At 50.9% G+C, this 12,583-nt stretch overlaps 1 protein-coding gene across 2 annotated transcripts in view; it reads left to right on the forward strand.

Annotated features, from left to right (window-relative positions):
- GPC3 (glypican 3) overlaps nucleotides 1-11,397 on the forward strand; it is a 137,273-nt gene extending 125,876 nt beyond the window's left edge. For both annotated transcript variants that reach the window (XM_065689799.1, XM_065689800.1), the window contains exon 8: nucleotides 10,255-11,397. In XM_065689799.1, coding sequence (XP_065545871.1) covers nucleotides 10,255-10,427 — 173 coding nt within the window. In that variant the 3' untranslated portion in view covers nucleotides 10,428-11,397. The remainder of the gene's footprint in view (nucleotides 1-10,254) is intronic.
- The last annotated feature ends 1,186 nt before the right edge of the window (nucleotides 11,398-12,583 follow it).

Raw genomic sequence — 12,583 nt, forward strand, 5'->3', positions numbered from 1 at the left:
TTTTCATCCCTCTAATAAGTCCATTACTTGCACTCGGGAATATTTTAAGGTCCTTTTCATGCTGAATCTGGAGTTGAGCATGCTTTGCATTTCAAGCTTTGTCTATGAATCAGTAGAAGCCAAAGTTATTTCTGCTTTAAAATAACAGGAGCAGGGAACAGCTAATCTCTTTTCATTCGGGGTCCTTACATTATTTTACTGGACAGAGTTTGTGTTGGCTACAAAACAGGGCATTCACAAAATCTATGAGAAGGAATTTAGGCTAAGAATGAAGCCGAGATTGCAGTATGCATAAAGGCTCCTTCTCCTAAGGCCATTAAGAAATTCCAGATCGAAGCTATTTTGAACAGTGACATTAAATTAGCCTTGCTAATTCCAGTAATTCAAGCCCATAGCTGAGTTTACACATCTACCAGATGAGGCCTTCCCATAATTACAATCTCAATGTGCTTTTCAGCAAAGGTGTTTCCACACGAGGAAAAAAGATAAATAAATAAGGGGGGGGGGGGAAATGTTCTTTCTGTTCTGCCTTTTGAGATGAATATCTCTAAAGAGCAGTTCAGCGGCTGTATTGCACCACCGAGATGTCCCCTGCCCTGCACTGGTGAGTTCGTTTTGCCTCTAATGTGCGAGTGAAATGCAGAAAAGAGATGGGATTTTCCCCTGCTTTGTTTTCCCTCTTGTCTCTTTTCAAAGGAGCATTGATGCTGCTGGTGCTTGTAGTTTGGGGTTTAGCTGTTTATTTACAGGTAGTAATTCCTACAGGGAAAAGAGGGAGTCCGACTGTGTTACCTTCTTTTGTGTGTGTGGGGAAACCCCAACCTTTTGGTGGGTAAATTCAGGTTAGAGCAAGCGGAGCAATGATAAAAAGCAGCAGCCCCCCCCCCCCCCCTTTACGTCATTATAAAGTTGATTTCCAGATCCCAACACAACATTCCCAGAGCGATGCAGAGGTTTGGGGGATTTGTTTTCAAAGCCATAAGGCACAACCCCATGAAACAAAAATTGAGTGCATTAGTTAAAAGGGTGTTAATTTTATTAGAACTGAGCTAAGCTAATATAAGGGCAAATGTGAGTATTCACATCAGCACTTAACTCGGGCTGCAGCGTTCATAAAATGTCCTTTTGATCAAGCTCTGAGTGTTTTGATCCTTATTCTATGAGCATCATTCAAAGTGACCTAACCGTAGCTCGAAACAGGCATCTGCAGCTGCAGAAGGCCTTGAGCAATAACAGGTCAGGAACTTGAATGTGTGCTCTGCTGGGAATGCTAATATTGCAACCCTCCTTTTTTCTCCTGTTCCAGCACAAAAACTCCCACGAAATAACAATTCCCAACAGAAAATTCTCCTGCCACCATTGACTGTGGATACTTGAGTCAAATATTAAACCAAACACTGATTCTAATCTCTCCGAATAATAATGCCGTGGCTGCTAAACGTTTTGATACCATCAGCACGTGAGTGGTTGACCATTTTCCCATTGATAACGTTGTCACCATTGGCACAGCCAAGTGAATTGATTTTTAGGAGCCCACCCTGATTTCAGACAATGTTTTTCTGTGGGGCACCCACAGGGTCGAGTGCAGCTCCTGACCGCATGGTCCCGCAGAGCCCATCTGGAAAAGGGATGGAGCACAAAGCTTGCAGGAGCAGCTTGCTGGTGCAGGCTGATTTCCTGCCACCAGTGCATGTTGCTCATAGGCTCTGGTCCATGCAGCAGATAATACCCCCAAATAGTGCTTAGGGCAGAATCAGGGTCTGGAGGGAGCTTCTGTTGTGCCCTGAGGCTGTGGTGATGGCCAGGGAGGAGTGGGGTGGTGGCGGTGGTGGGGCACAAGCTCATCTCTTTTTGATGGGAGGTTGGGAGGGGAGGGAGGCTGAAATGCAGTTCTTGATTTCCAGGAAACTCTTTTATCTCTAATCTCTGTAATCCGTTTTAGAGAGGATTTTGTATTTTTCAAGGGATTTACAAACTGGATTACGTAGCCTTTTTATTCTGATTTTCCACTATGATTGTGACATTCCTGAGAGTGAGCCGAGAATGAGACGCTAGGATGGAGGTGGAGGTGTTCGTGGACTTGGACCTCGGAGCATTCTTGTCTTGCCACCTCCTTCTGTCACTGCTCTCAGCTGGGATGATACCAGGTTTCCCACTGGAGCTGCCACTGCCATCCAGCTCTAGCATTCAGCACCACTGTTCCACCCGAGCTTTGGCACCAGGCTTGCCCTCAGTCCGGGTGGGAGGCAGGGAGCAGGGATGAGCCCTGGTTTTGCAGCTGGGTTTAATTCAGGTCTCTCTCTGCAGCCCTGCAGAAGGCGTGACAAAGCCAGGTCCTGGTTTCAGGATACAGCGGCTGTTCCTGGGGCTCCTTCCAGCACAGGGAACATGACCTGAAGCTGTTAAGTTCCAGCCTAGGCATCCAGCCCTTCTTTTGCTATATAAAGTAGAAAGTCGGGTATGGTGATGTTTCCCAGGGCCTCCTGCATTACCCCATTTTTATAGGCTCAAGTCACTTTAATATTGGCTAAATGCAGGGCCAGGGTTTGGTTTATTTCTTTATTTATTCTAGCAGCTTAACTCAGTTAAAAAGCCACCGGTGCTGGAGCCTCTCGGCTCCCTTCCATTGGCAGCTGCCTCACTTCAACGCCCTGCTCTTTTCCCCTGGCATGGGGAGCTTTGCTCTCCATCCACACCAGTGATCCCAGGCAGTGAAACAGCACAAACACTCCTGGAGGCACTGTTCACGTGGGTGCTCAGGGAGCAAAGCGCCAGCTGCCTTTGGTTTCGTTTCTTCTGTACAAGCACAAGTCAGCGATGGAAGTCCAGGGACATCTGAGCACAGGCATTGCACAAAGTCCTGGTTGCCTACTTGAAGCACGAAGGCCACAGACCCTGTTCTCCATGTTCAAGCCTGGTTTCTGCACACAGTGAGTCATGAAGGAAGATGTCAGATGTTCCTGAGTGCCACCATGAGTTTTCTAGTCAAGCATTGAGAAATACCCTTTGCCTTGAGGGCTGCTTTTAGCAGCTGGCATCTGGAAGGCAGGGACCATTGCTGTTCCCCTTAGGACTGCTTCTTAGATGCCTGTCCTGGTCATATCCAGAGAGCTTTTAGGGGAGCAAATATGAAGGAGAACACTTCCGTTTGATGTGATGATGCTGTTTTCTGTCATTAGAGGAAATAGATGAAACATTTCACAGCTACAGATTGGGCAAAGAAGAGATTCAGAGCGGCCCTGCAGAGAAGGACTTGGGGGTGCTGGTCGATGAGAAAATGAACATGAGCCGGCTGCAGTGTGCGCTCGCAGCCCAGAAACCAACCGTATCCTGAGCTGCATCAAAAGGAGCGTGACCAGCAGGGCGAAGGAGGTGATCCTGCCCCTCTGCTCTGCTCTTGTGAGACCTCACCTGGAGCATTGTGTGCAGTTCTGGTGTCCTCAACATAAAAGGGACATGGAACTGCTGGAACAAGTCCAGAGGAGGCCACGAGGATGCTCAGGGGACTGGAGCACCTCCCGTATGAAGACAGGCTGAGGAAGTTGGGGCTGTTCAGCCTGGAGAAGAGAAGGCTGCGTGGAGACCTCAGAGCAGCTTCCAGTACCTGAAGGGGGCCTCTAGGGATGCTGGGGAGGGACTCTTCGTCAGGGGCTGTAGTGACAGGACAAGGGGTAACGGGTTCAAACTGAAACAGGGGAAGTTTAGATTGGATCTAAGGAGGAAATTCTTTCCTGTGAGGGTGCTGAGGCACTGGAATGGGTTGCTCAGGGAGGTTGTGAGTGCTCCATCCCTGGCAGTGTTCAAGGCCAGGTTGGATGAAGCCTTGGGTGGGATGGTTTAGTGTGAGGTGTCCCTGCCCATGGCAGGGGGGTTGGAACTGGATGATCTTGAGGTCCTTTCCAACCCGAACTATTCTATGATTCCATTTGATTCCACTCTGCTATCACTGGGAATGTTACCTCCCAAAATGAAGACTGTCCTGAGATGTCTCAGGTGATAGCAGAGTGATCAGAAGGGATCGCTTTGTGGGTTTAGATCTTTAGGGTCTCCAAAGAGGGAGAAAGTGACTCCACATCTGGGTGGGCTGAGGTACATGGGGGATCTGCAGGAATATTGCTTGATACTTCACTTCCATTCATACTCTCCTGTTTCCAGTTTTCCTCTTGACTCCTACCTCCATAGATGCTGTTGGCTGTCCATGTTTAGCTCACACTTTTCCAGTGCATCTCTCAAAGTTCCTTGATGCAGCAGCTCTATTTCTGGACAGTCCAGCTGGATATCAGACCGGGACATGCTGCTTCATCATCAAAGCACAAGGACTCCAGTGCGTCCAATTAATAATGCTAATGAGATTTGTTAATTTTTAATAGATTACATGAGCGTGTTTTGCTAAACGCACTTCTGTGGCTCCTCTCTGCGAGCACGGCTCAGAAACTCTTTCACTTGCTGCCAAAGGGAAGATGATTAATGCAATTGCAGACGCCAGGATCTCTTCAGGGTAAACCTAGAGCACACCAAGGAGCAAAGAGGAATTTAATGAGTATGTTTTCAAAGTAGATATAGGCCCACGTTATAAATGATAGCCCTTCCTCGCCACCAGCCTCTGGCCAAGGTGGGGTAGAGGAGTAGTTGTTCTACCACGGGTCATGGTGCACCCCCTCTGCCTGTACCGTGTGAAGTGTTGGGGGTTTGGGGGTGTTTTGTCTCTTTTCGCCATCGCAAGCTTGCGGGTGTCTGTGGTTGAGACTTCAGTGGTGGTGCTGGAGGTTGGGGAGCCCGGGTGCGTGTACAAGCTGCCTCCCAGAGCTCGCGTACCCCGAGCAGCACCCGGTTGTACCCTTGGCACGGGGCTGAGATGGAGCTTCCTCACCTCTCCATGTGCATGACTCGGTCCCCCAAATGAACCTGGTTTCTGCCCTCCAAATTGCTTCAATCCTGGGGAACTTCTCCCAAATTGGTGCTGGTTTTGTGGTGGTGCCTGATGGCCTCAGGTCAATGGCAAACACTGTTCGCAGGCTGTGGGCCGGCAGTGCCAAAAAGGCAAGCAGGGCGGGGAAAGGTCTTGGTTTGCAAATTAGCAATCCCAGACCCAATTCCCTTGGGATTCTGCCCAGGAAGTTGGTTTTACCTCTTGCTGCCGCGCTGTGCCAGGCTCCCTTGGCCACGCTGCCAGCGGCAGCAGGACGATGCTGTTGATCTGGAGTTTTTTCTTCTGTTTCTTTCCAAATCCATCTTGCCAAGAGCCACACCTCTTAAATTGCTGTGGAGGAGGTGGAGAGGCACAAGACCATGCACATGCTGCGCATCCATCATGGTGATCTTGCAGCCGTGCCAACACAAGCACTGTGGCCAGCCCCGGCTCAGGGCTTTAATTGCACGCCGTCGCGGCCGCACCTACGGCTGGGCTGTTGTAGCTGGTTGTGCAAGAACACAACTGGCAAACCTGTTGGTGCTCCAGGTTTCTAGTGGTAATAAGCCGAAGGGCAAAACCTCCCTGGTGAGATGAAGCCCTGCTCGGCTCTTTGGAAGTGTTTAAGGTGTTTTGGCGAAGCAGAGAGTTGGGGATCCCAGCTGTATCGGGGCTGTGTAACGCCGTGGATGGGTTCCGATGTTGTCTTTGGGGAGGCAGAGTGTGTTTGGAGTATGAGCTGTTTGTGTGAGAAAGCTGGGTAACTGGAGGCTGAGGTAGGCAGGGAGCTTGGTGTTCCAACAGGAAGAGTTTGGGATGAAATCGGAGTGTTCCAGCCTTCAGGTGTAAACCCCTGTAAGAAAGAAGTGGTCGGTGCTGTAGAGGTGGAGAGGGCTGGGAGCCAGGGTCTCTGGAGTCACAGGCTCTTATGCTTTCCCTTGTAATGACTCAATGGTTTGGCCTTGACTCAAACATCTCTCCCTTTAAGAAATCCAGCCTTGCTTTGGAGACAGCCAGAGTCTACTGCATCCACTGGCAGCTTGTTCCCCGCACTGCTGAGGCTTGCTGCCTACAACTAAATAAAGCAACACTCCCCGGAGGTTGTAATTCTCGTTGGGGATGCAGTGTGTGCTTCCCTAGAGCAGTCCTGAAGGACAGATGCAGGCAGATGTTCACAACTGACCACGAGAGCTGCCGGAGCTTCCCAAGCTGCCCTGCTTGTCCCTGACATTTCTGCTCCATGTGTTTTGTGCTGATTGGAAACAATCCAGTCCCTTGTCCCTTCAACCACAGAGTATCCATCATCTGCAAACAAGGGCCATCACCACGTCCCCCCAAGCGCTTTGGCCTGCTCGGCAGCCTGGTTTGGTGAGCACACACTGCTGAGCACGATAGTTTCACCTGGGGGGGATCCCATCGCACCCTGCTGCTGCATGGGGCACTGGCAGAGCTATCAAATGACATGGCAAAGTGGTTTTCATGCTTGGCCATCCATTATGACGCTGTTACTATATTGGGGCCATTGCTGGAGCCATCTGCCTTGGCAGGCGTGCAGCCCAGATGCCATTCCCTGGCTCTGGGCAGCAGCCGAGCCAGCCTGCAGGAGCCAGGCACTGTCCTCTCGGAGGTCATTTGCTGCCAGAGGGGCATTTGCTGGCAGTTCTTTGCTGAAGACCGTGTTGTCCTTTTAGGGGTGAGAAGGGGTGTTTGAGGAGGCAGCAGTGGCTTTGGCACGGGGATGCTGCCCTAACCCAGCCTGTGTGTGGTGCTCGTCCTCCCGGCTGCTTCTTCACCAGCTGCTGTGGGACTCTCATAGCTTGAACCTGCCCGAGGGGAGACTGAGCTGAGCTCTTAGGCAGAAGCTCTTCCCTGTGAGGGTGCTGAGGCGCTGGCACAGGGTGCCCAGAGAAGCTGTGGCTGCCCCATCCCTGGCAGTGCTCAAGGCCAGGTTGGACACAGGGGCTTGGAGCAAGCTGCTCCAGTGGAAGGGGTCCCTGCCCGTGGCAGGGGTTGGAGCTGGAAGAGCTTTAAGGTTCCTTCCAACCCAAACCATTCCACGATTCTATACCTTAATAAATCAACTCAAATCCAACTTCCCCCCACTTCGTCCATCTCCAAAGCTTGCTTTTAATGATCGCTGCCCAATAAGCTTTTGCAGAGTCACTGTGCTGCATTCTAGTCCTAATCCATGGAGGAACGCTGCCGCTTTACCTCGCGGATGTGGGAAGTGTGTGCTGCGGAGCTGGCGGCAGGTTTTGTCCTCCACGCTGCGAGACCATTGAAGCTTTTGCTGTCCTGGGAGCCCAGCGCAGCAGCTTTGTGTTAGGGGGGCTTTTGTTACAAAAGATGCTTCCGGAGGGACCGGCTTGTGTTCGGCTGGAGACCTTTCACCAGCTGTGTAAGGAGTCCGGGAAGCGGCCCGGCACGCTCTGCTCCGTGAGGAAGGGGGAGAAAAGCAGAGCTAATGATTGACTATTATTTTAAGGGGATTATCTAATCCGCAGCCCAGAGGACAAGAGGGGCCAGAAGGAGTGCAGATTGACTGTGTAATTAGTGCAGCTTGTTGGGAATACCCTCTGGACTCCGAGCGATTATAAACAGAAACAGATTATTCTAGTTATCCCCCCCCTCCCCATGAAAAAGCCTTTGCAGGCAAAAGGGTCACTTTGTAGTAGAAACTGCTGTAAATTAAGTGGAACAGCAGAGCTGGAGCAGTGGAGACCTTTAATGCAGTGCAAAGGCAGAGGTTTGGGTGGAAGTGACTGAAATGTTGTTCGTGGGAGGTTAGCTTCCATGACCACACCACCCCGTCCTGCAGCTCCATCTGTGGTGCCAGGGCTATGGGAGCACGATGTGCAGGGATGCAGGAGCGACCCGGACTAACCAGGGATGCTAAGGAAGGCTGGAAACTGTAATGGAACCTTCTCAAGAAGTAGCTGGTTAGGAACAATTGCAAATTTGGATTCCTGGGCTTGAGATACGATTATTACTGTTACATATTTGTAATATCGCTATTGCCTGGGCCTGCTTGTCTCTGCCTTGGGTCTGTTAGAGGCTTATTTTCCTTTCCTGCAGTGTACCAAGGGTCATTAGGAGTGAAGTGAAAGGGATTTGCAATAGTTAGGGATCCATTATTAATACAAAATGAAAGATGTATGGCTAAATCCATCAAGACTGAAAGTACAATGGCAGGAACACTGACAACAAATGGCACACCCAAGCACTAAACTTCTGAAGCAGTTAAATGAGGCTAGGGAACTGGCTCTCACATCATTGATGACAAGAGGGTTTCTGTTCTCTTCAGTTTGGTCGAAGAGGATGAATGAGAGAATCACCGTTCCCATGTGGGTGGAATGCCGTGATTTTAAACATTGCCCTTACTCGAGTTCAGGTGAAACCTCAGAATCTGAAATATTCCCAGGTAAAAGATGGTGCTTGAAGCAGTCTGTTTGGGACACCTTGGCTGGACGTTTCCAGCACAACCAAGCTGCTGCATTGCAAACTGAGCAGGAGCTCCCATCTCATAAATTACATTGCAGAATGAGACTTAAATGGGAACGGCAAACCCCTTTGTGCTCTTAAGGACCTTGCTGAAACACTCATTTGTTTCAACTTTCTTTTCTAAACCGAAGGCAAGAGGAGTAACTGGGTTCCTGTGGAGTTCCCTAGGTTTGCCAGGATGTCTGATAAGAGACTATTCTGCCCTAAAAGCTCTGCTGATGGGCTGCAGAGTGCTGGCCTGGAAGCCTGATGGTAGGGTGACCCCCTGGAGCATCTTTAAGGTTTTAGGTGTGGAGGGTGTAGAAACACTTTCCAAAGCACACCAGGGCAGGCATCATTGCCCTGATGGGACCTTGTATGAGCTGAGGGGTCTGGTGTAAGCCAACCAACTGTGGAATAATCTGCTGTGATTTTTATTAACTCAGAATCACTTATTCCGCAGAAACGAGCTCGGGGAAACAAAACGGCGCAGCCAGGCTGCTCCCAAACTGCCCCAGAGCCTGAGCATCCTGTGTGCCGGAGGGACGTGTTCTTTCTGTGCGTGGAAAGCAGGACGGGACAGGCAGTGGTGGCCTCCTGGAGCATCCCTCTCAGGGTGGCACCTTCTGCTGTGCCCATGGCTGTGCAGCTCTGAGCACAGCAGCACATCTGTACTCTTCAGAAGAAAATCAGGAAGGCCGTGGAGAAGGGGAATCACAGATTCTCTGGGAATCTCCTGGAGGAGCCAGGCGGGTTCCGCTGGCCCCTGGCCCTTTGTGTGTGTGGATGTCTGCTCCCATTCAAGCAGTTCCGACCCTCTGTGATGGCCTGGGCTGGCTCACTTGTCACGCTACCATCCTTCTGCCTTTGTTTTGCAATGGTTGGGTATTTTTGATGAAGAAATACTGCCTGTTTGCCTTGGCAGTGCTGCTCGTTGGATTGACGTGGCGTTCTTCAGCTAGAGTGTTTGTTCAGCCTTTTGGATGCTTTCTCAGGGGTGGGGTGGGATGATCCAAACCTATGAGTATGCTGCTGATCCATGGGGGCTTCTGAAAGGCTTGGGCCAGGGTATCTGCTGATGGAAACCACTGGCTTCCTCCACTTGCAAAGGCCAGGCTCTGAGGATGAGATGAACTGGCTTAAATGAGTCCCATCCAGGAGAGAAACCTGGCCCCCAGAGGGAGGCTGCAGCAGCATGAGAAGGGGAGTGAGGGACCCATTGCCTTGAGTGAAGCATGGGGACACCCAGTCAGTCCAGATGCTTGGCTGGTACAAATGCCTCAGGTGGATCTGGCTAATGGATGTTGAAACAACTTGAGCTTTTTGTTCTTGGCCCTGGTAATTGCTGGTTTCTTGCCTTTCCACATGGTCTCTCTGGACTATTTTATCCCTCCCTGTCCCTGGGAGACCAGGGTGACTGTGACCACGAATGCCATGCTCCTCTGCCAGGGCTATCATAACCTTTATACTGGGCATGTTTTTTGGGTTGGAGCTCTCGTGCTTCACCTCAAAGTCCCCGTGTTGCAACACCAGCATGCCTCGGGTGCGTGATCCATTCGCATTCCACACTCTCCAGTGCTTTGATGGGGTGGACAGGGATGGGATGGATGTGTCGTAAGTGCTGCAAGGAGCATAGTTTGCACACCCTTCACTAAGACCGCAGAAATGCAGAGCTCCTCACGTCCTCCAACCAGGAGATGTTTGGTGAGCAAGCCCTGCGGCTGGCTCTGGGTTTGGGGGAACTATGTGGGCTCGCCTGGATTTCCTCACTCCTGCTGTCCTGGGGACTTGGGCATTGGTGGGAGCTGAATGTGCCCTGTGTTGGGATGTGACTAACACTAACCAGCTCTCTGCTTTTCCTCCAGAGCTGGCGTATGACCTGGATATGGACGACACCTCTGCAAACAAGCAGCTTCTAAATCAGCAAAGCAAAGGTGGTGCCACAGTCTCCAACAGTGACCCCAGGAATGCAGCCCCCTGCCCCGGGCCTGCTGCTGCCATCACCCTGCTCCTGCTGCTGCTGGGCCACAAGCTGTGAGCAGTGCTGGTGGCATTGCTCCGTGTCCCTTTTCTTAATGAGGAAGACATGTGGAACCTCTTCTGGAATATATGCACATTTCCAAAGACAGAGCAAATGACTTGAGTGGGTTTTATAAAGGAATCTGGTATCTTCCCACAAAAAAAAACCCACAGCTAAAAGGGGTTTGTTCCTGGTAAACGAGTAAATGCGTAACAGTGCTTTTTAAAGATAACCCTGTTTAATATAAGAAGGTTTGTTCCTCACACGTGTGGAAGACTGAGGTCTCCCTTGCTGTTCAGTCACAGACCGTATCTCATCTTGAGTCATTTGAATGTGTGTGGGGCTTAGAACACCTACAGTTTATGAAATGCTCTCAGCAAGTATCAGACCCCTGATCCTACTTGACTTAATACAGTTTTTGTCTGCAGTTCAAGCAGGTTTTGTATTAACTCCAGTTTTGAGGCTCACCGCTAGGAACCTGGCCAGGCACACAACACAGAGGGCAGGTGAAGACAGGGCAGAGAGAGAGTCAGACGTGCGGCAGGAAGAAAGATGCTGCAGATGAGGAGTTGTGGTGCACCGGGATTGTCGGGGAGATGCGCTCCCATGGGCACCAAGCCCACCTGCATTGTGGCAACTTGCAGGTGATTTTGCTGCTCGCATCCCAGCCAGGTCCTGCGAAGCCCTTCAGTCCCCACCAGCATCCCCGTGGCCCGTGCAATGCCCTGGTTGTGCTCTGCAGAAGAGGAGCACCTCCTTTCCCACGGGAAACCTGCAAACAGAGCTCCAGCCAAAGGACAGACGGCATGGAGGTACACGCAGCGCTTTACAGGGATGAATAACAGCATCCAACTCATTGTGCTGCAAGGGAGGAAAAGAAAAGGATTTGCAGAAGCCCGAGGCAGATGAGACTCTTACTCATGTGTTTCTTTGCATGTTACTTTACTTAAGCTATCTCCAAAATAAAGATTGATTGCTCTATAAAGGGTGCGCTGGAAGTAGCCTCCTATGTGTGCAAGGTGATGCTCTGCCTTGTTCCTGGAGCAGGCAGCCCTGAAAAGCCAGCAGTGCCCGGCTCAGGGGCACCATGGAGAGGCTTGAGGCTTGGCTTAGTTTCATTAAAAGGATGGGCTAGGGCCAGGGAGGGTTTGGTTTGTTTCCTGGCCAAAATGGTTGCGTATTTCTGTTTAAGATGCTGCCTTTACTAGGGTGATTATATCCACAGTATCTTAAGCCACAGTGTGTACCTGCAGGCGTGCACACACATACACACACACGCATGCTTTAGGCATGTGTGTGTCTCAGACCTTGTTAAAAGCCATTTTGTGTTCAAGAGAAAGCAGGTGAATCCAAACCACACAATCGGGTTGTTTGGAGAGCAGAAGCTTTGCTCAGTCTGAGTGGTGGGGCTGATCCGGTTGTCCCTGATTGAAAGGGTTGGGACTGTGTGAGGTGCTTCAGGAGCTGCGGCAGAGGGAGAGCTGGCTGCTCACCCCACTCCTCTGCACGGGGACCTTCACTTCCAAGTCACTGCTCCTGATGGAGAGGAGAGGATCTGGGCTAAGCCTCGGCATGACCTGCTGGTTAATGGTCAGAGAGCTGGATGGCGTCTGGGTCTCAGAGCCCTCATATCCTACCTGCACTGGGGTGAGTGCTGGGGGTGTTGAGGCATGGATGGATGAGGCCCTTAGTGACATGGTTGAGTGGTGGACTGGGCAGTCCTGATGATCTTAAAGGTCTTTTCCAACCCGGCTGATTCTGTGGTTCTATGGATGTAGATGTGTATTTGTATTTTATATGTTCGCAGACCAAACTGCAATCCCCTCTGTCTCTCAGGCCCTGCTCTCCCCATCAACCCTGCGCTCTGCACCACAGCTGGCTGTGCCCATGAGCCTCTGCTCCACCAAAGGGAATATTTTATTAGCACCACTTGAATTTCCATCACTTCTTCCCTTCTGATCATTTTCCTTTCATCCCTCTGGAGGTGGGAGCAGGATGCCGGGTTTGTTGGGAGATTATATGCTCCCTCTGCCTCACCAGGTACCATCGCAAGGACATTCTCTCCTCTGTGTTGGAAATACTCAGTGTGCTGCTGCCGCCCTAGATAAGCAGCAGGATGAGATGGTGGCACTGGCTGTTCAGGCCAGCGTGCTTTCATTCTCTCTTAGGGTGAT

The sequence above is a fragment of the Lathamus discolor genome, chromosome 9 (genome assembly GCF_037157495.1).
Source record: "Lathamus discolor isolate bLatDis1 chromosome 9, bLatDis1.hap1, whole genome shotgun sequence".
In the NCBI taxonomy this organism is placed as follows: domain Eukaryota; kingdom Metazoa; phylum Chordata; class Aves; order Psittaciformes; family Psittacidae; genus Lathamus; species Lathamus discolor.